The sequence below is a fragment of the Nothobranchius furzeri genome, chromosome 11 (genome assembly GCF_043380555.1).
Source record: "Nothobranchius furzeri strain GRZ-AD chromosome 11, NfurGRZ-RIMD1, whole genome shotgun sequence".
In the NCBI taxonomy this organism is placed as follows: domain Eukaryota; kingdom Metazoa; phylum Chordata; class Actinopteri; order Cyprinodontiformes; family Nothobranchiidae; genus Nothobranchius; species Nothobranchius furzeri.
The window spans coordinates 67,765,165-67,786,611 of NC_091751.1; the positions used below are offsets into that span (position 1 = coordinate 67,765,165).

The window sequence follows — 21,447 nt, forward strand, 5'->3', positions numbered from 1 at the left end:
CCAGGCAGAAACCATGGACTGACTACGGTGTGGGAGGACAGGGAAGGGACAGCCCGTCCCCGTCCCAAAGCACCCACAGTCTGCCCAGTCCTCCGTTTGGACTGAGAATGACTGATGCATGCTGAGGTGACCACTGACTGGACATCTATTTCTGCCAGAACATCTTTTTTGGGTCATTTTGACAGTCTCAGGGTCAGATGCTGGAGGATTGTTCTCTGTCCTAAAGCGTCCATTTCAATAACATAGACAAATGAGTAAATCGGTGGTTCCTGACAAAGTTAAAGACAATCATTAGCTACCTACTTTACCGAGGAGCTGGCAGCAGACAGAGAGGTCTGCAGACGTGGGTAGGTAACTGAGGTGTGAATTATTTGCCTCGTTGTTTACGAGGTTGAATTCTAACTTGCTACTTAGCCAGTCTAGTTCGAACGCCTTCCCCGAGATGAGCCGGTGTCAAAAATAAAACCTACAGTTTCCCAGACGTGTCTGTCCTCAGCAGTGTTGGGAGTAATGTGGTACAAAAGTAATTAATTACTGTAATGCATTGCTTTTTGCTGTAATGTGGTAATGTAAGGCATTACAGGGAAAGAAAATGGTAATATTTACTCGGTACAAGTGTCAGTAACGCGGTGATTACAATGCATTTTTAAACCCAGAATCAAGATGTGTTCCTTAAAAATTGAAATTGCGGGAAACCCGAAGAAAGATCCAGTATCTGCATATATGACGTCATTTATGGACTCAGCTTTGCGGGCAGAGAGGACGCAGCGGCAATGGCTCAGCTGCGTCCTGCACGCGGCCGCTGGAACATTCACAAAATCGCTCCACTAAACCAAAATAATTCACTTGCGATCGTTCATATCAGCGCATGTTCTCTGGTATTTTGTGCTTTTCTGACGTGCTTTGCCTCAGCTGAGTTCATAATCTGTGCCCCGGTGATTTCAACTCATTGCTGCTGGAGCGCCGCGCATGTGAAGATCCCTTTGGCTGATCGTTAGAAAGTAGGAAGTCTAGGAAACAGTTTTTCTGGAAGACGGAGAAAACATGCAGCATGCAGGAAGGTTAGAGAGAGAAAGGGCCGGAAATTATTCAAATAAAATCAAGAAAAAAAGAAAAAAGTAGGTAGATTTATCCCCAGTACACATGTTTACCAGTGAAAAGCAATAATATATAAGCATTTAATATTTATACATGTGGTGGAATCAGATCACCCCAGAAGTCAGTCCCACATCCAGGGCCGTATCAAGGCATTTGGGGACCAAGGCAAATATAGGCTTGGAGCCCCCACCACCTCACTCCCTGCTCAGTTAATATAAGATGGCAGCGTGCTGAGAGTACAGATTGTTGTTGCTTTTATTTAGTAAACAATCATTTTAAAGCACTGTTATTATATCTGACTGTTTTTAACAGCAACCCTAGCTCAGACACCACATCACCTTCCACATACATGTCATGAGCTCACTGAGCGTCACATTACCAGATTCATATTGAAGTTGTACTGGTGAAAGTAACTTGAAGTAATTCAAAAGTAGTGTAATGCCTTACATTTTAAAATCAGTAATATTGTAATGTAATGAATTACTTTAAAATGAGGGTAACAAGTAATAAATAATGCATTACAGTTTTGAAGTAACTTGCCCAACACTGGTCCTCAGCCCCTGTTGCACAAGCTAACCTTGGTGTTTGTGAGACGTGCACATCACTACCTTTAATTAGTGGATCTGTTGCTGTTTACTGTTGGTCATCCGAGGGTGTGTGAACGTCAAAGGTTGAAATTCCTGGCACGGCCATTCGGGGGTGTTTGTCTGTTTTCTCTGCATAGCTGAAATTGTTTGGGGCTGTGGCTTGGCGACTGTGGTGCCTCCAGATGACAGCAAGCTCCCACAGAGGCCGGTGGTCAAGAGAGGGAGGGAGCATCGCAGCGAAGGGTGGAAGAGAGAGTTTACAAAACGAAAACAATAAATAAAAGATGGCGTTTCGCTACGGTGTAGTCAGACACTTTAGCAGACAGGAGCAGGAAGTGAGAGGAAGTAAAACGAGTTAGAGGGATGATGCAGAGCCTACAGGAGCCAGAACAATGGCTGGCTGTGTTCGTGTCAGTACGAGTCTTTTTTTTTCACTGCTGGCCAGAACCAGAGGCCCAAAGTAGCTATTTTAGGCTCTCGTTGTGGACAGCAGGACTGTAATCACGCCATGATCAGGGCCTGCCCCTGCTAAGAACAGCTGCCTGGTGAATGGAAGAAATGAAGCATTTGGAACGCAGGAAAAACAGTAGAAGGTGGAAAACACTCGAGTTTGCATTTAGGAAACCTTTTGGTGCGTGGACCAAAAACTAGAGATGTTCCTTCAAGTCAAACGTTTCAAGCTGTTCGCCGAACGCCCGGCTGCTAGAAATAGGTCAAGGTCAAATGAGGCTGCTGCTGCACACCATGCAGAAAAACTAAGTTAAACAGAAGTATGAGTCTAAAAATGTGAGAAAAGAACAGAAAGTTCTATAAAACAAGTGTAGTGACATGAATGGCCTCATTTGTGACCCAAAGGTCACACTTCCCCAGCTGGGTCGAGCTGTCCTGGCTGTACTTCTATTCATAGATTATCCATCACAGGGGACACGAAGTCTGCTGTAAACCATCTTTAATCTGACTGCTGTTCCATCCACAAGATGAAGGACACTTCAAGATTTAAAAGAATAATTTTTAATAAACTCTTTTCACTGTTTATTACAAGGTTCATAAATAATCATCAAGGTTCATTATAAATGTATTTAATTACTGAAATGAATTATTATCGTCACTTTCCACGACAAAAAATTGCTGACATCACGTGTGCGACCTGTGTTTACGCTAGCCGACAGCTGCGCTCGCTTTATCAATTGTCCAAGCGCTTTTTGCTTGTTTGTTTTTGCAAGCGGAATTACTGCTCCTTGCGGAAGACCACAGACGAAGGACGAGGTTAAGAACGGGGGAAGTACTGCCGCCTACAGGTCTGGCATGTCCTTAACAACGTATTTATCCGGGTACGTGTGGACAGAGTTTCTTTTTAAAAACGAGGTGGTGTGGATGCAAGTTTTTGGAGGGGCGGATATTCGTTTAAAAAAAACCCGGCTACGTGTGGACTAGGCCTTAGTTATGTTTTCTGCCCTTCTGGTCTTTAGGTTTTTCTCTCAGGTCATTTTCATTTAGCTACAGCTGTTGATATTATTTAGCCTCTCTAGTGTTTTTTCCATCGGGGTTTGAGGTCCCCCCCCCCCCTCCCCCTTAGATTATTAGTTATGTTCCTGCTCTTCTTGTCTGTAGGTTTTATTCTTAGGTCATGTTTGTTTCCTCCCTGATTAGTAATTGAGTTCACCTGATCTCTTTCTCCCCACACACCTGCAGCCCATCTCCCTCTCATCCTCCCCTGTGTATATAACCCTGTCTGTGTCTCAGTATTTTGTCGGTCCATTGTTCGTGTCAGTCTCGTTTCTCGTTGCTCTCTAGCTTCTAGTGTCTCTAGTTCTCTAGTGTTCTTTTGGATCTCTGGTGTTTTCATTTGGATTTTTGGTTTTTGGCTCCCTGCCGTCTCGGATTACTCCTAATAAAGGACTTTTATTTCATCTTCCACCTCCCTTCTGCTCCCTTCTGCTCTCGCCACTTACTCCACCTTCCTCAGGATCCACTGATTTCCCTCTTTCCTATTCACTCTCTCTCTTTCTTAACATTTTTTCTTTTAAATCGCAACAGCTTATTCTTGCTCATTTTAAATATATTTTAAACATTTTCGAAATGCTTTTTTATATTTTTACAATTTTTATATTTTTTGTTTTTGTGAAGCGCCTCGTGATTTTTATCTTGAGAGGCGCTATAGAAATGATATTTTCTTCTTCTTCTCCCGCCTCGTTCATCTGATTTCCTGCATCTTGGGTCCTAAACTTCCTCCTGCCCACATCGTGACAATATTAATCTTTGGATTAAATATAGACCAAGCCAGTTGGTGTATGAACTTCTATCGATTTTATAAATATCCGTGGATATCTATGTAAATATAAGTTCATAAGCCAAATTGTTTGATATTTCTCAGAATACACACACACACACACACACACACACACACACACACACACACACACACAGACAGACAGAGTGTTGATTTAAAGCTGTTAAAGCCTGTCGACTCAGCCTCTGGCGTTTTATAGAAAAACTTTCGGACAAGCATTCATCAGATGAAGCGAGCAACCCCACCTTGTTGCACATGCAGACATGCGATGGATTCCCAGAATGCATTTCTCTAGAAGCTGCTGTTTTTTTTAAATCTGGTTTCCATCTTCTATTGAAATTCACAGCAAACTAAATCATGGCAGCGACGCAGCAGCTTTCCGGCATAGCTCGGATGTTTTCACCGGCAGCCTTATGAGTTCATTCAACAGCGGGGCGTTTGAGGGAGAAGATAGGAGATGTTGCTCCGGTCTACATGACACATCACAGAAACCTGTGTTAGAAATTGGCTGTTCTACATGGGTTTGAGGCAGGGGCGTGTCCAGGGAGTGGCCTGGGGTAGCACATGCCACCCTTAGAATCTGATTGGCCACCCCAGGTGCCACCCTACTAAGTTCCAGTTTAAATTGACTTTACACTGTCGACAAAAGGCTTGGGTTGTAAACTCTAAAAATAGTGTGGTAGCATGCACCTTTAACATTGTCTTCTAGCCCAGGCCCACAGAACATTTCTGTAGTATTAATATTATTTATTATTTTTTCATATTCACATACATAGTATTTAGAGTCCCACTCAACTCCAGTTGGTGGCAATAAAGCAACAAGAAGTGACTTGCTAACCACCACAAAACTAGAAGATGAATAGAAAAAAATAGTGATTGTGCAATCTGAAACTCCAAAATTCACTATAAAGTAAATAAATAAACGATTTGTGTACATAAATAAATAAGCATGGCCATTGGTGCCACCCATGCATAAACAAGTGCCTCACAAGGGCCACCCCATTTTAAAAGTCCTGGACACGACTCTGGTTTGAGGTCAGATTTGACTTTTGTCAGAATCCTCCAATTAAAAGATTTTTTTGTCTTTTTGTCTGACTTGAAAGAACCATTTAGGATCCCGTCTAGATTTTCATCTAAGGGTAACCAATGGGCCATTCCCATCTGTACCGGGTCGGCCCGGGCCGGGTAGCGTAGGTTGTTTACATATCTGGGTGGCCTGGTATTTTTCCGGGCCAACCAAGGCTCATTCTCAGCCCTCTTCTCGAGGGGGTCTGCTTCAGGCCGACCAGGGCCAACACACCCACTGCTGACAGCAAACTCACACCTTCCATTAGAGCAAGCCTCTGATTGGTGGGTAGAATCAGCCCACATGGGCTTAAGGCAAGGATGTGTGGAATCAACCGGGCCAGGCTGGGGCTGACTGGGGCTACCCGGCCTGGGCCGACCCGGTACAGATGGGAATGGCCCACAAGTGGAGCTGGAGGACCAGAAACACTCACCTATAGGAAGACATTATTTTACCAGATAATTTCAATTATATTTTGATAATGACAGAAAAACGATTCAATCCGTTGTTTGTAACGCCGTCCTTATGTTTAGGAGGTAGATCCATGAAGCGATGACAAGCAATAAAGACTGTCCCCGGAGGCAGCGTTTACAAAAACAAAGAAAACAGGAGAAACAGGAGGTGTACCAGGAAAAGGAAAGAGCGACTAAATACTTATTTGTAATTTCTGTTCACAGCTTATATCTCACGTCACAAAATGGCCGAGAATGGAGTGAAGGGGAAGCCCCTGTACTCGGTGGAGACCCCGTATGGTTTCCAGATCGATCTGGATTTCCTGAAATATGTGGATGACATCGAGAAAGGAAACACCATCAAAAGAGTTCCTGTTCAGCGCAGAAGTAAGGGACCTCGGGCCAGCACTCTGCCCAGACAGTTCAACCCCTCAGGAGGCGGCTACCGCCCAAGCCCCTGGGGGTCTACAGGAGCTCTTGGCCCCCGATCTCAACCATTGGACATCCATCATCATCATGGCTATGAGTCTTGGGCCTACAATCGCAGGACACCCCTGTCTCCCACTGGCCTCCAGTCTCTGTCCGAAATGGAGGCGAGAATCAAGGAGTTTGATGAGCAGCCTTTCGGAGAGCACATCAGGCCTCATCTCCTCCGGGCCTCCAGTTTGCCACTAACAGTGCTACTACGGCAAGAATCAGAGTCCACAGATGACCAAAGCAGCCTCCGCAGTTCTAGGGATCGTCTGGGAGGAAGAAACACCTCATGTGAGGACGTTTTTGACCCTCCAGGCAGCCCTCACCCACAGGACAGTTCAGGGCTGCTGAGGCGCCTGACTGAAGCCCTTGAATGTGTGGCAGAGCTTGAGATGCAAGTGAGGGTCATTCCTGAGCTCAGGGCTCAGATTTGCATCCTCCAGGAGGAAAGAGAAAGGCTTCGTCTGGGTCTGGATCCATACGCCCCTCCATCCAAGATGAATGGAACTACGGAGCCTTGCCTTTCCTCTCCCTGCAGCAAAGTGGGCATCCAGCGGAAAAGTCAAGATGAAAGGCTTCCTAGAAATCACAGTATCCGTCGGAATGATTCAAGCTGCTCGCATGAATGGAAGACCAGCACGGATCTGGATGAGCTGCTGACTGTGACGTCCCTGCAGGCTAAAGTAGCTGCATTGGACCAGAAGCTCCAGGAGACTGAGCTGGACCTCCAGAGGGTTCTGGGGATGTTGAGGGAGCAGCAGGAAGAGAGCAGGAGGAAAGATGATAAGATAGAGCACCTCATTAGGAATCCTGGGGTGTGGGTCCGAGCTGAGAGGGTGACGGTAGACCAGGACGGAGATGAGACTGGGGTGAAGTCTGTCCGACCTGATCACAATAAAGCCTCCTCCTTCATATGTACAACAACTGTAACAAATGGTGAAAGACATCTAAAACGGGATTCTGTAACTTCTACTAAAAGGGTGGAACCTGCTGAAGCCCCAGCTGAGGGTGCAGAACCACCGGAAATCGTTCATCACATCAGGAGGATCAAGAGTCTCCTGGATCAGCAGTGGGACTGTGTGTGTGGAGAGCCAGGAGCAAAGAGCAGACCTCTAAAACACCCAGATCCCAAAATCAACTCCCTGCAGCAGGAGATGACGGAACTGCTGAACATCCTCATGTGTGAGTACAGACCGGGCGGAGGCAGTGATGGAGAAAAGAGTCAGCAAGGAGGTGGTGTAACACACACACACACACACACACACACACACACACACACACACGCATGCACGCACGCATGCACACACACGCATGCACGCACTCACTCACGCACACACACACACGCATGCACACAAACACTCACACACATACACGCATGCACGCAAATGCGCACGCACGCACACACACACGCATGCACGCACGCACACACACGCAAACACGCACGCATGCACACACACGCATGCACGCACTCACTCACGCACACACACACACACATGCACGCACACACACGCACGCACACAAACACGCATACACATACACGCATGCACGCAAATGCGCACGCACGCATGCATGCACACACACGCATGCACGCACACACACGCACACACACAAACACGCATACACATACACGCATGCACGCACGCACACAAACACGCATACACACACACGCATGCACGCACGCACACACACGCAAACACGCACGCATGCACACACACGCATGCACGCACACACACGCACGCACACAAACACGCATACACATACACGCATGCACGCAAATGCGCACGCACGCATGCATGCACACACACACGCATGCACACACACGCGCATGCACGCACTCACACGCACACACACACACATGTCTGTCTTTCTATCATAGTGAGGACCCTCCTTTGACTTCCATTCACACACTCACACACTCACATGCACCTGCAGCTAACACTAGAGCTTTAGTTTTATTTCCATTTGTTAAAAACTTTTTTACGGTATTCCTGTCAGGAAGCAAACGTCCAAGAGGACCATTTATGTGGTTTATGCCAGCTGACGAGTTCCTTCTATTGCGGCAAGATGTTTAGGAGGGTTTAGGGTGGGTGGTGGGAGAGAAGTGCTGGTGCCCACTCCTGGTCAGTAGGGGGCTATATGTATGTCGATGGTAGGGGGTAGTCATGCACCTCTTGTCTTTTATAGGCCGACATAAATGTTCCCAATAGAAGGAGAACTCAAATCGAAAGGCAACATTTTAAATCCAAAGCTGTATTTAGTCCATTAGCACTTCATTGTTCCTCATTTCCAGACCGGAATGATGAACAACCTTCATAGTTTGCTGTGTTAGCTAAAACACTAATTAGCGAATGCTAACTATTAAAAATGGTTGATTAATTTTTTCAATATTATTTTTAAGAAATCAGTTATTTTTCAACAATGGATAATAAAAAAAGATGTTAATGGTTAAGTACTGAGTAAGTAATGATTCGTTCCTCAATAGGTACTTGGGAAAAGGCATTACTTAACTTTAGGGGGCGCAAAGTAGTAGGAGATGTAGGTGATGACTCGCTCCTCCTCCGTTCCTTAGATAACTTCCCTTTAGTCAGTCCCTGAATGTGACGGGTGGGTGTTTTTAACCAGTAAGTACTGGTTAACCACCCATTAGTACCTGGTTTATTACTCATTACCTCCTAAGTCGTTACCTAGTAATAAAGCACAATTTTGGGTCTATTATTGTAAAATGTTACCATCACACCTGTCCTAGAAATGTGCTCAGGTGTTTGTGGGTCACACTCCACCTCCCACACACCTTCTACCATAAATGGACAAGCTAACTAGCCTAGTGAACTAGACCAAATTCTTGCTTTGCAAAGTTTGGTCTAGGCATGCTCCATTGGAACCTCAGCAGCTCCTACCAGGACTCTGGCTGGCCAATCACAGCTCTCTAGAGGGGTTTCAAACACATAAAGAGCTGTGATTGGTCCATAATGGTGGGCCAATCATAGTGCTCTATCTGCTTAGTGAACAAATCACAGCGCTTTATCCGCTTTGTGGGCCAATCAGGGCACTCTATATGCCTGGTGGGTGGGATGATGCAACAGAGTGAAACAAGAGTATGTCACATTCATTGTCCAGTGGAATGCGGAGATCATTTGAAAGACAACGGTAGAACCCGCCCCACAACCGAGAGCCGTCAATGGAGCGTTGCCATACTAAAGAATACATTTATTTAGTCTGGCTTGCCAGGCTACAAGCTAACTACACTGTGAATATTGTGCATACACATAAACCTGCTTATTTGCAGCATTTCTCTGGTAACCATGACAACCCGGATGGAAACCCGTTACCTGGGGTGTGTGACATGGGCACTGAAATCGTGTTTTATTTCCTTCCAGTGGCATCGTGCTGCTGTAGCGGTGACCTGTGAAGCCGTGGAACAATCTCTGTGGGAGAAAAATAAAACATAAGGAAGAAATTGTCAAGTGGAACCTAAAATGGCCAAAAGGAGTGAGAGTAGCGATAAAAGTGGCACTAAGGTTGCTAAAATAATCCATTACTAAGGGGAACATTTAGTAAAAAACTGTAGTAAAGGCCTTTAACCCTCTGGAGGCAGGCGTAGCAGATGTGCAACAGTAAAACCTGCCTACCTGGTTACTCCACACACTTGTTTCATGAAGGACTTAGTTGTTTGTCCTTTTATCAAAACTTATTTTGAGCCTGAGAGGGTTTTAGGAAATATTGTTGCATATAAAACAGAAGTCAGCCCCTCTTGTTGGCTTGTTCCAGCAGGAACGAGTTCTGTCAGAACCCCGTCCTTGCTGCAGTGGTGCACTTTTAGTGTGATCAACACCACACTCAGACGAAGTGCAGATGGGATTAGATGCTCTGGATTCTTCTTGAACAGGCCTGATGTGTTGCATTTTGAGATCTTTTAGCCATTTATCTTGTCAGACAGCTTCTACTGAAGAGCTCCCTTAGTGGTCAGATCTTGGTGTAGCTGCTGATGAACTCAGTTAAAAATTAACAGAAAATATCTAAATAAGGCAAAACTGTTTCATGCGTATATCTTACCAGCAGCTTTTTATTTATTTATTTTTTGCTTTTCCATTACATCTCGTGTGTTTTTCTCCTGTTCAGCCTCTAAATCCACCCTGAAGATGGATGCAAGTGGCCAAAAGTCAAAGAGCCTGCACTCAAAAGCTGCAAATGAAGGGTTAGTAGACACCTCGCTCTGACGTCAGCTGCTCTAACAGATAGGATTACTGGATACTTGACTGAGAATGAGGCTCTTTAACCCTCCCACTGTCCTAATGGGTGTGACCCCACGAGGAAAGTTCATCAATGAGCAGGGTTGATGGTTCATCCTTTGGGTCCATGTGGCAGGGGTGAGGAGTGAGCACCACCTCACCCCTGCCACATGGACCTCAAGGGATAAACCATCAACCCTGCTCAATGGTCAACTTTCCTCGCGGGGTCACACCCATTAGGACAGTGGGAGGGTTAAGCTGTCGGTGTGGTTCTGACAGGGAAAAGCATTTTGATTCCCCTCCTGCCTCCTCAGCTGTCGACTAAAGAATCCAAACTCTAAGGAAGCCTGACTGATGGGGTTGGAGACTGTATGAACTTTAAATACATGACTCTTCTGGTCTCTCAGGTCAAAAGAGTGAGAAGAAGAATCATGCAGTTTTTGGCTCACTATATCGTTATATCGTATAGTCAGTGTTTCCCCTAGGAATTTTTCCAGCTGTGGCGGCGGGGCCGGCAGGGGGGTGGGGGGGTTGCTTCGTGGTAATTTGGTAAATTCGTGGCTTAGACTCTGGATAATTAGGATTTCGGATAATTTGACTTTGGACTGGCCTTTGACTCCCCCTTTTGGATCTCCCCTGAGCGTCTCCGCTTAACAGGACGTCTCTTGTTTAGTAATTGTAAATATATTGAGTTTAGTGTTTTGTGTACATATATTGAATATTTTAGCTAAACATATTTTCTCCTCTCAGCTCTTTTGGCTTGGTGCTTTATGTTTAACCCTTTTCCCTTTTGTAGGCTATTTGTGTTAATAAAAATCCTTTGTTTGAGACACAAATTACTCTGTTTATTATTTACCTACACACCGCATCTCTTACTCCCTCCACCACATCACTCCTGGCGAGCTGAGGGACGTAACAGACTAACACTTGTAAAACATGTTTTAGCTGTTTGTCGACTACAGAAGCACATCTATAAACAAGAAATGTGAAGTCGCCATCTTAAAAAACGAAAGGAGAAAGTATTTGTGTGATATGCTTATCAGCCACTAGATGGTGCCATCGGATAAGAGAAGTACTCCGGAACGAGACTTAAACCTTTTAAATGATGTTTCTGAGTTCTCTCACACAAATCTGGGTCTAGTTCCTGTAACTTGGCAACATCCTAAAAGTTTAGGAACTGTTTCTTCAACTTCACCAACACTCAGATGGATAATCTTTCTATTTATTTTATTTCCTTCTGCAAGTGGAAACCTGCTGAATCGGGGCCAGGCTGGGAGGGTGGCTGCAGCGCAGGTAGGTGCAGACCCTGCAAACCGAGTGACTGAAGCAGAGAGGCCAACCGGCCCAGAGGGACATCTGACGCCAGTGGGAACGATATCAGGACAGACTGATGGAGGCAGAGCGCTGCTGGAGGACACGACTCCAGAGAAAACGGCCAAAACGAACGCTCCAGGTGAACAGATGGAGATAAACTCAGGAGCCAGGAGCAGGTGAGGAAACACAGATAAATACAGGATATTAGAGCTATGTCATAAAATATATTTCTGTTTGATCTGTGTGTGTGTGATGCTCTCACACTTTTGTGCTCTTTCTTTATTCTTCCAGTGACACAGTTAGTGCAGATGTCATGTCTGCTTGTCTTTTCCTCAAAGATCATGTAGACAACATGACCAACCCAAACGACGACATGGTAAGCATTTATTCTAATAAAAGCTGACATTCCTGATGGATTACAAACAGGTCGGGCAGAAAATGTTTCCTAAATCCCAGAGATGGAGTCTGAAAGCTCCCCTTACAGGTGGAGGCTGATGGTGACCTCCACCATGTTTCTCGCTGTGAGGTGAACGTTTCATGCACGACTTTCTCTCCCTGGGCCGACTCAAAACCACTGTGAGGATTTGTAGTTTCTTCCTGTGAGTTGTAGGACTGCCCTCTCATGTGCCGAGTCAGGATTTGGCGTGTTGAGAGATACATACAAGGTCCTATTGGACAATTACTGCATGGGAGGGGAGGATCTTTCAGCTGTAACACGTCATTTAACCCCAACCAGTGGCGTGCCCAGATCTTTTAAAATGGGGTGGCCCAGGTGAGGCACAACTTTGTGCATGGGTGGCACCAATGGTTATGCTATTTTTGTTTTACCCCCAAGCCTTTTTTGGACAATGAAAAGCCTATTTAAAGGTAAATTAGTGTGGTGGCGCCTAGGGTTGTCACGGTGTGAAAATTTAACCTCACGGTTATTGTGACCAAAATTACCACGGTTTTCTGTATTATCGCAGTATTTTTTTTAAACGAGCTACATTTTCACACAACTAAATAAACCCTGTATATCAGGAAAATATTGTCCTCAGTTTGCGTCTAAATTTAGCCTAAAATGTGTTATTTTGTAATGATGTTGTTTATTTGTTTACATTTTTTCCCTTTAGTCTTTAAAATACCAATATTTGCCCATAACTTCTTATTTTTTGTCTGTTTGATGTCATCATTTTAAAAATATTAGATCAGGTGATACTCAGTACTCAAGTAGCCTTCTAATCAGATACTTATTTACCCTTACTTGAGTAATAAACCCTATATCAGGAAAATATTGTCCTCGGTTTGTGTCCTTCCAGTGAGCTTTGCAGATGTGGGAAAATGTCATCAGGCAGTAATCGTTGTTAAATTCATAATTATTCTCGGAGAGAGACCAGCTCTTATCGGCCCCTGGGAGCCCCGTAATGCATAGCGTCATTTCAACATGGGGGTGTCCGCGACACGGTTTATATGCAGGTAGCGGCGCTGCGGCTGCTTTATATAGCGACTCGTTGCGTTCTCCCTCAACCCAAATCCTCGGATCACGCATTTTAGCTAAAACGCTAACGTTAGCTTGCCTTGCGTTGACTGTAGAGTTGTGGGTGATGGTCACGCAGATGTGTCATGAGATCTGAAGCGTTGCTGCCTTTCACAGACTCTTTTTCTGCACGTGCTGCAAACAGGATAGCCGTCTTCTATCAACTGTCCCTCGGCATTCTTCAAATAACCAAAAAATGCCCGTACTTCCCACTTTGTCTTCTTTGAGGGATAATAAATGTCCTGAGTGCTGCCGTCTCCTCCTTTGGCCATTATTTCAGTTTTAGCTTAAAGAAAGTTTTGGTTGTAAACAACAAAGTGCGCATGTGCCGCCTGCAACTTCAGCAGATGATACGGTGGCTGGTAAGGGTCACCGCGCCTACACCGCAGCCACGATAATCCATTGAGATAATATTTTTTTTTAAAAACAAGACGGTTATTATTATTGTCAACTTTTTTACCGGGGTTTACCGCTACACCGGTTACCGTGACAACCCTAGTGGTGCCTGGGGTGGCCAATCAGATTCCAAGGGTAAACATGTGCTACCCCAGGCCACTCCCTGGACACGCCCCTGACCCCAACTGGCGCAATGAGCTGCTTCTCCTTACTTAAACAACCTTGCGGAAAGACACATCTGGTGGTCGTGGAAAAGATGTCTGTGTGAGAAGGGTCAGATCATTTGGCATGCATCAAGCAGAGAAAACATCTAAGGAGATGCAGAAACGACTAAAACTGGGTTTTGGAACTGTCCAACGCTTGATTAAAACTGGTCTGAGTCCAGATTGATGGAAATAAAAATTGTAACATTGCAGAAGCTTATCAAAACCACGCCACAGCAAATGTGTGCAAAGCTAGAGTGTGTGACCTTCATAATTTCTGGGTGGTGACTTTTTTTGGCCGGGCGGTGTATTTGTCATGTCTCTAAATCTTCAGTTCAGCCTTCATGAGACAGAAAATAGTAGGAAAACAACTTTGGGAAGGGTTGGCACCCGACGCATGGTGCATAACCGTTATGGGACCTGGCCTTTTAGAAAGGTCTTTTACTGGGACGTGTACATTTTCTTATGATCTTGCATCTCTAGCTAGTCAGTCAGATAAAAGTGATTCTTGCAGCGTGAGACTGACCTGATCTCAAACAACACCCTAAAACTGGAATTTTCATAAAACATCTCCTTTTGAATTTGCTCACTTGCACTTTAATACCTGCTGTGTTAATGGATGAACTCTTTAAACTTTCTGATGTAATTCGTTCAACAAGCAGAAACTAGCTTCCCTAATGAGCTATGGAGCCTGCAGCCAACAAGCAGTAGTAGTTTTTGTTTTAGGGCACCTAACTCACTAATGGAATGGTATTTAACTTTGGATATGAGACGATCTTGGGTTTGTTTTTACTGTACAGAGGAAAGCTCTGGTCACAGTGTTTGAGTTCTGGTTCAGCGCTGCAGCGGAGGAGAACTCTGAGGCCTGCAGGGTGTCTGAGTTCCTGAAGGATGTGAGGAGGACGACTCCGCCATTGCTGGCCTTTCTCGTAAACCTTGCAGACGACAACGGCAACACGGTGCTGCACTACAGCGTGTCCCACTGCAACTACAGCATCGTCAGCCTGTTGCTGGACACAGGTAGCGGTATGCTAACAACAGCTGCGGACGGCTGTAGAGCTGATTGTTCACCATCGTCTCTGAACCACAGGTGTGACTGATGTGAACATTCAGAACAACGCCGGCTACACAGCAGTGATGCTAGCCTCGCTAACAGCTCCTGAGGGACCTGCTGGGATGGAGGTCGTACGCAAACTGATGGAGCTGGGAAACGTCAACATTTGCTCCAAGCAGGTGGAGGCCAGAGTGTTCTTTTTTCCCCGTGTCTTGTCTGGCTTAATTGATGTCTGAATGCCGAAGCCTTGCAGTTTTACTCTCTCAGGTGGAGCATTATAGCTTCTGCTCTAGTACCACTCCTGATACCAAAACTTTATTAGGAATATTTTCTGTTGTTTGAAATTCCAACGGAGACGTAACTTTAAGAGAAAAGGGGGAGAGAGAAGGAAGAGGTGGTGTTGGGGGTTGACAAAAATAAACAATCAATGATGAACAAGAGTCTGCTTCTAGACCTTCAGAGGGGGGGTGGGGGGTGGGGGTGGGGGGTAGAGAGAGAGAGAGAGAGAGAGAGAGAGATAAACAAACAAAGATGAAACATTCAGATGTTGTTCCATGCTGAGTTAAAGCAGGTCACAACCCCACCTGGAACTCCTTCAGTCACCTTTTTAACCCTCTAGTCACCAGCTGGTGTTCATAGATCCTGGTTGTGTGTGTGTGTGTGTGTGTGTGTGTGACTCCTGTTCCACAAGGCAATGGGAACAAGCTGTGTTACCATTCAGGGATTATTAGTGTTCACAAGCAACAACTTTAGTGTAAAACTGTGTTTATAAAACAAACAGGTGATACTAAGACCTAGCAGGAATAAGGAGACACACGTTGGGATCTGTCTCCCTACACCGTGATCCTCCTGAACATTGATTATGAGAACTTTAATGTATTTATTGGATGTTGTCTGACAGTCAGCTAACACTGAGACCAGAAACCTCCTGATTACAACATCCTTGTTGGAAAATAAATAAAAAATAGACATCTTGTTGTGGACAGCTCTATGAACAACCTCAGGTTGGAGGAAATGAGATTTCTGCTTATCCAATAAGTTGGCAGCAGTTAGCCTGAAGAGCAAGTAATACTAAAGTAAATTTTTTACTGATAACATGTTTAGATGAGTGACTAATGGTGCTGTAGACATGTGTAATCATTAGTGTGGCAGTTTAGTGCAACTTACAGCCCAAAACCGTAGGGCATGCGTGGAGACGTATTTCATCCACACTTCCTGTTAGAAGTGACCACAGTGTGACGTCTGACCAAACTAAATTCACATGAACCAAACGATCTTTGAGATCTGAAATCAGAGAGCACATATCTCATTTGTTATCAATCTGGAAAGAACTGGTCTGTTTCTCACTCACACACTGTGTGTGTGTGTGTGTGTGTGTGTGTGTGTGTGTGTCACACCACAGACAGGCCAGGCAGCCCTGCACTTGGCAGTGAGACACGGTCGAGTCGTCATGGTCCGACTGCTGTTGAGCCGTGGGGCTGACGCTAACATCCAGGACAACCAGGGTAAAACGGCGCTCATGTTCGCCTCTGAGCGAGGACACACCCACATCGCCAGACTGCTGCTGGAGAGGAGCCAGTGTGATCTGAGGCTCACAGACAAGGTAACACCACAGAACCGAAGCTCCACGTAGAATCCTGTGAGACAGGGAGCATTTGTCTGAAGCTGCTGACACACAGGAATTCACATCCCTTTGCTAGAATGCGTCTAAACATCCTCATATTTTATTTTATTAGACAGCAGCTATGGTTGGAATGGAACTGTGTTGAATTCTGTTGATATTTACAAGCTTAAAGTCGCTTTCCGGAGTATTTCTCTTATCCGATGGCACCATCTAGTGGCTGACAAGCATATCACACAAACAGTCTCTCGCAGTTTTTTTAAGATGGCGACTTCATGTTTCTGATGTGCTCCTGTGGCCGACAAACAGCTAGAACACGTTGTTTTACGAGTATTATTCTCATGTCATGTCGTGTTCTCATATATTTATATTTTAGAGACTTTCTTGTCCGTGAAAAGTTCATCAACTCTGCCTCAGCTGAGGTATTCCTTAAATTTGAAGCACGTAAGCCGTAATCTAACGCTATTGGTTAGTTCTGGTTGGCGTTCAGTTTCCTATTGCACAGAGCTCTGCAGGGCAGGGGGCGTGCTTAGCAAAAAAAAAAAAAATAATAATAATAATTAGACGTATTGCTCTCATTATATCACAGTAGATGATAAGATCATCACTTTTACGGATTTCTGAAAAATCATGCATAATTTCCGAAAGGGGAAAACTCCGGAAAGCTGCTTTAAATATCACCAGCATCATCCACTCCCCAGGTCCTCCATGAATGAAGTCATGCAGGAAGTTCCTAAAGAGCAAGTCACCCCCTACCAGAGTATTACTCCACTCCCACTTCCTGTTTGAAAAATGCAACAAATGCTGTTGCCTAGCAGACCGAGAGGGCGGAGTCACTAACAAATACACACACTCACGACATTGTGACATCATAATGTACCATCTAACATCATAGTGTACCTCTTAGCCAACAGCGATGGCAGATTTAAATTCAAATGCAGTGCAGTTTTTACCTGACGACGGTGCAACACTGACAGTTTTAGGCAGAATATTTAAATTTTAACTAAGAAGAACTAAAATGCCGAATTGTTGACTACATTAGCCTACAGCATGATCAGACACTCATATATATAGTTTGTCAGCAAAAAAATGTTGATTTGGAGTGACTTGCTCTTTAAAGACTGGTACCATATGATGTCACAATGTTGTTGTGAGCCTGTGTGTGTGTGTGTGTATTTGTTAGAGGTTCCGCCCTCTCGGTCTGCCAGGCCACAGCATTTTTTGCATTTTTCAAACAGGAAGTGGGAGTGGAGTAAAACTCTGGTAGGGGGTGACTTGCTCTTTAAAGAGCAGGTTAGCTGAGAAACCATTTTTACCTGTTATTTGTTTGAATGATCGTCATTCTGAGTTTTTCATGCTGGCTGAACATGAAAATAGTCTCCTACACCAATCTCCTGCATTAGGTCTGATAGAAAATAGATGATGAAACTGTTGGATTAGAAAAGCCATCTGGACTCACGACAATGAAGGTTGATAGTTTAGCGTCCAGGAAATATCAGAGAACGTCTTGGCTAGTAGAAGCTAACTGTTAGCGTTAGCATCTCCACCACACAGCAGAAGTCTGTCAGGATTGTGTTTTTGGTGGAGATAAAACATCAATGTTGCAGATTAAACAGAGTCAGTGGTAGACTTGTGACGCTGTTTTGAGAGATGTCCAAATGTCAGGAAATAAGACTCCAAATCCCGCCGTCTGAAGCTGTTTTCTCCTCCAGCTGACATGTGCATCCTCAAACAGATGCACCAGAGCTTTATTTTCCCCAGAGAATGACTTACAAGGCATTCATTCCTATTAGAGACCACTGCATATGTGTTAAAAATAATAGCAAAGCTGACATTTAAAGGGACATTATGGAAGTTTGACAGCCAAAACATGTATAGAAATATTAAATGTCTTCTTCATACATTCTCCTGCAATGCCCTGGTCCTGTAGAATGAGCCCTGGCATTTTTACTGTGATTGCCTGTTTTTCTGTAAAATCACAGAAAAAGAGAGATGCTCGGGTCGAGCAGGCTGCTTCATGTGCGTTCACGCTCAGGCATCGCCCGTAGCATTTGCTATCCGTAGCTTTAGCAGCAGAGAGAGAGGCAGTGCCACTTTGTCGCTGTTCCTAACGCCTAGTGACAAAGCTAGCTACATTTCTGAGGACCCTTAGCTACTTTCTGTAGAACTTTCTTCTAGATATTTCCTGCTAATTAGCAACAAAATAGCCATTTTCACTCCGAACCGTTCTTTGGTTTGACGTTGTTTCAGCTGTCATCAAGGATATAAATGTTACAGATACAAAAGATGTCACTGGTGCTTTAGCTCACCTAGTAAGATGTTAGAGTCTTGTGCAGAAAACCTGGGTTTGATTCTGGATGTGAACATAGTTTATTTAGAGTTTCTTTTTTACATTAATGGTATATTTTTTTTACAGTAAGATGCCCAAATTTTTATTTGAGACTCGCCGAACGGCATTGAATTCCCAGATAAAAAAGATGTGGGTTCAACTTTCATTTTGGAACAATTTTTCAAGCAAGGGAAGGGAATGATCTGAGCATGCAGGAGGACTGACCCATCATAAACCTTTGTCGGCTGTGCTGAAGAGAAAGGTACAGAACCAAATTATTTAATTAATTAGCTGCACGTTCTCTTGTCCTCTGTCCTCCAGGCATCACACACACACACACACACACACACACACACACACACACACACACACACACACACACACAAACACGCACACACACACACGGGACTGTCTCAGCTGTTATTTTCGTTAAGGAGTGTGCACGTACAGCATGCGCGCCTCGTGCACGAGCCTACTATTGAAGCTGCCATTACGCTTTTGGCCTGAGGGGGCAATCACGAGCATAAAAATTCAAAACTCCATAAAGTCCCTTTAATTTTCCTACAGAAACAAGTGTACAGGTTTTAGGAAAAATGCTCAAATGTTGAATTTGTGAGAAAAAAAATCCCCATTGATTTCTACATGATGTATGTGAACTCTCTGTCTCTATGAGGCTGCTGAGGCTCACATATGACAGATATGGACTTTTACAAAGAGTCACACAAGTATTCCTATCCAGGTAACATGAGGATTTTTCCTTCCAGCGGGGTCGGAGCGCTCTCTCCATCGCAATGGAAGGTTCCCACATGGACACGGCCACCCTTCTGCAGGCCCACGCTAAAGCCCGAGCTCATGTCACCGCTGGAGAACATCTGTAGAGTCGTCGTCTTCTCACACACTTCAGGAGACAGATTTAACACGCTGGGAGCTGGACCAGCGGACGGACAGACGAGACTAAAACGAGAATCGATCACTGACTCAGAGGTTGGACGACTGTTGGTCGATGCACTTTTAAATTAATACTCTGATTTCATTTGCTTTTACTTTAAAGGTTGTAGCGGATCTCTGTACACTAACGTCGCTACCGAGCTCCACAAGCTATGCAATGGAATTTGTATTTATTCATAAATGTTTGTATGATATTTTATGTTTGCAGTTGTCAAAAATATTTAAAACTTTTAATGATTTTCAGGTAAATTTATAATAATTTGGAGAAATTAAGCAGCAACTGAAAATATCTGCATGCCAAGCACAGTGAATAAAAGAAAGGCAGTCACTGCTGTTTCTCATATGAATCTGTACACATATCACATAATATGTTGAATAAAATAAGGCAGAAAAATGAATAAAATAAGGCAGAAAAAGGATGCATTATGTTTCAAACTAGTCTGAATCAGTCCTGTTGGCGCAAAGACAAAAGCGAGCAGCAGGTGGCACCATTCACCATTCAGTTTAACGACTGCTAAGAAACTGGAACACTAACCAGAATTTTAAATTGAGCAGATCTAAAGGATTACACGCGCTGTTGGGCGTGACAGATGATTAGGAACACAACACCCACCGATTTGAGCCAGAAGGCTAGCTGAGTGGCAGCTCTGGGACGGCTCGGCCGGGGGAGGGGGGGCGACCGCCAGGATGGCCTTTGTTCCTCTAATGGGCCATTCCCTTCTGTACCTGGTCGGCGCTGCCCGGATAGCTCCAGTCGGCCCCAGCCTGGCCCGGTTGATTCCACACATCCTTGCTTAGTTATGCAAGGAATGCAGTCAGAGACATTTTCAGCTTCTAGGTAATCAGCATGATAATGAATGATGATGAATTGAGCATGCCCATGTGGGCTGATTCTACCCACCAATCAGAGGCTTGCTCTAATGGAAGGTGTGAATTTGCTGTCAGCATTGGGTGTGTTGGCCCTGTTCAGCCTGAAGCAGACCCCCTCAGAAAGAGGGCTGAAAAACAGTCTCGTTGCACCTGAAAAAAGGCAGGCCACCAAGACATGTAAGCATGCTGTGCTATCCGGGCCGACCAGGTACAGACAGGAATGGCCCATTAGAGCCTGGGAAAGGGCGAGGGCCGGAGGATTGAAACTGCTGGAAGGACTCGTGTTTGACAGGTAAGACTGAAAGGGTTGAGCACGGAGATGAAAAAGACCAAGATCTGTGTCTGACAGAGTGACGCCATCTCAGCAGAGCCGGCTGTCCTGCAGTAAAAACCCTGAGTCCACATCCTCTGGGGGGGGGGGGGTCTTCAGATAAGGGACCAAATACAGGAACACAAAATAAATTATATGTTTCTGAAGCCGTCCCAAAAGCTACAGGACATTTTAACTCAGCACAGCCTATTCCCCCCCCCCCCCCCCCCCCCCAGACAATGGGCTGGGGGCATCACCGTGGATGGAGGCTCATCTCTGCCTGTGTGCAGCAGTAAACTTCTCCGACACCTCTTTTGTCTGCTGCAGGCAGCACCGGCGTTCAGTCTGAAGGCGTTCTCCTCTAATAATCATAATGTATTGGATTTGTCTGCTGCATCTTCTCTGTGGGCTGATGAATTACTCAGCTAATGGATGAATGCTGAACACATTTGGGTCTGTGAGGGTTTACAGGTGTGTGTGTGTGGGGGGGGAGGGGGGGGGGTACTGCCACAGCACACCAGTACAGATGTGCAACAGCTGGTTCCTGGTGTGGAACGTGAAATCGCTCGTCGTTAAAGAGCAAGTCACTCCAAATCAACATTTATTTTGTTGATAAACTATATAAGAGTGTCTGATCGTGCTGCAGACACGTGCAGTCAATAATTCAGCACTTTAGTGCATCTTAGTTAA

At 44.9% G+C, this 21,447-nt stretch overlaps 1 protein-coding gene across 2 annotated transcripts in view; it reads left to right on the plus strand.

The window, feature by feature from the left end:
• Positions 1 to 19,998, plus strand: part of LOC107384397 (KN motif and ankyrin repeat domain-containing protein 4) — a 23,405-nt gene extending 3,407 nt beyond the window's left edge. The window contains exons 2-9 of one of the 2 annotated variants that reach the window (XM_015957653.3): positions 5,719 to 7,200; positions 10,087 to 10,162; positions 11,441 to 11,686; positions 11,802 to 11,886; positions 14,426 to 14,645; positions 14,716 to 14,858; positions 16,082 to 16,282; positions 19,394 to 19,998. In XM_015957653.3, coding sequence (XP_015813139.1) covers positions 5,719 to 7,200; positions 10,087 to 10,162; positions 11,441 to 11,686; positions 11,802 to 11,886; positions 14,426 to 14,645; positions 14,716 to 14,858; positions 16,082 to 16,282; positions 19,394 to 19,507 — 2,567 coding nt within the window. In that variant the 3' untranslated portion in view covers positions 19,508 to 19,998. The remainder of the gene's footprint in view (positions 1 to 5,718; positions 7,201 to 10,086; positions 10,163 to 11,440; positions 11,687 to 11,801; positions 11,887 to 14,425; positions 14,646 to 14,715; positions 14,859 to 16,081; positions 16,283 to 19,393) is intronic. The other variant, XM_015957654.3, reaches the window with a different exon arrangement.
• The last annotated feature ends 1,449 nt before the right edge of the window (positions 19,999 to 21,447 follow it).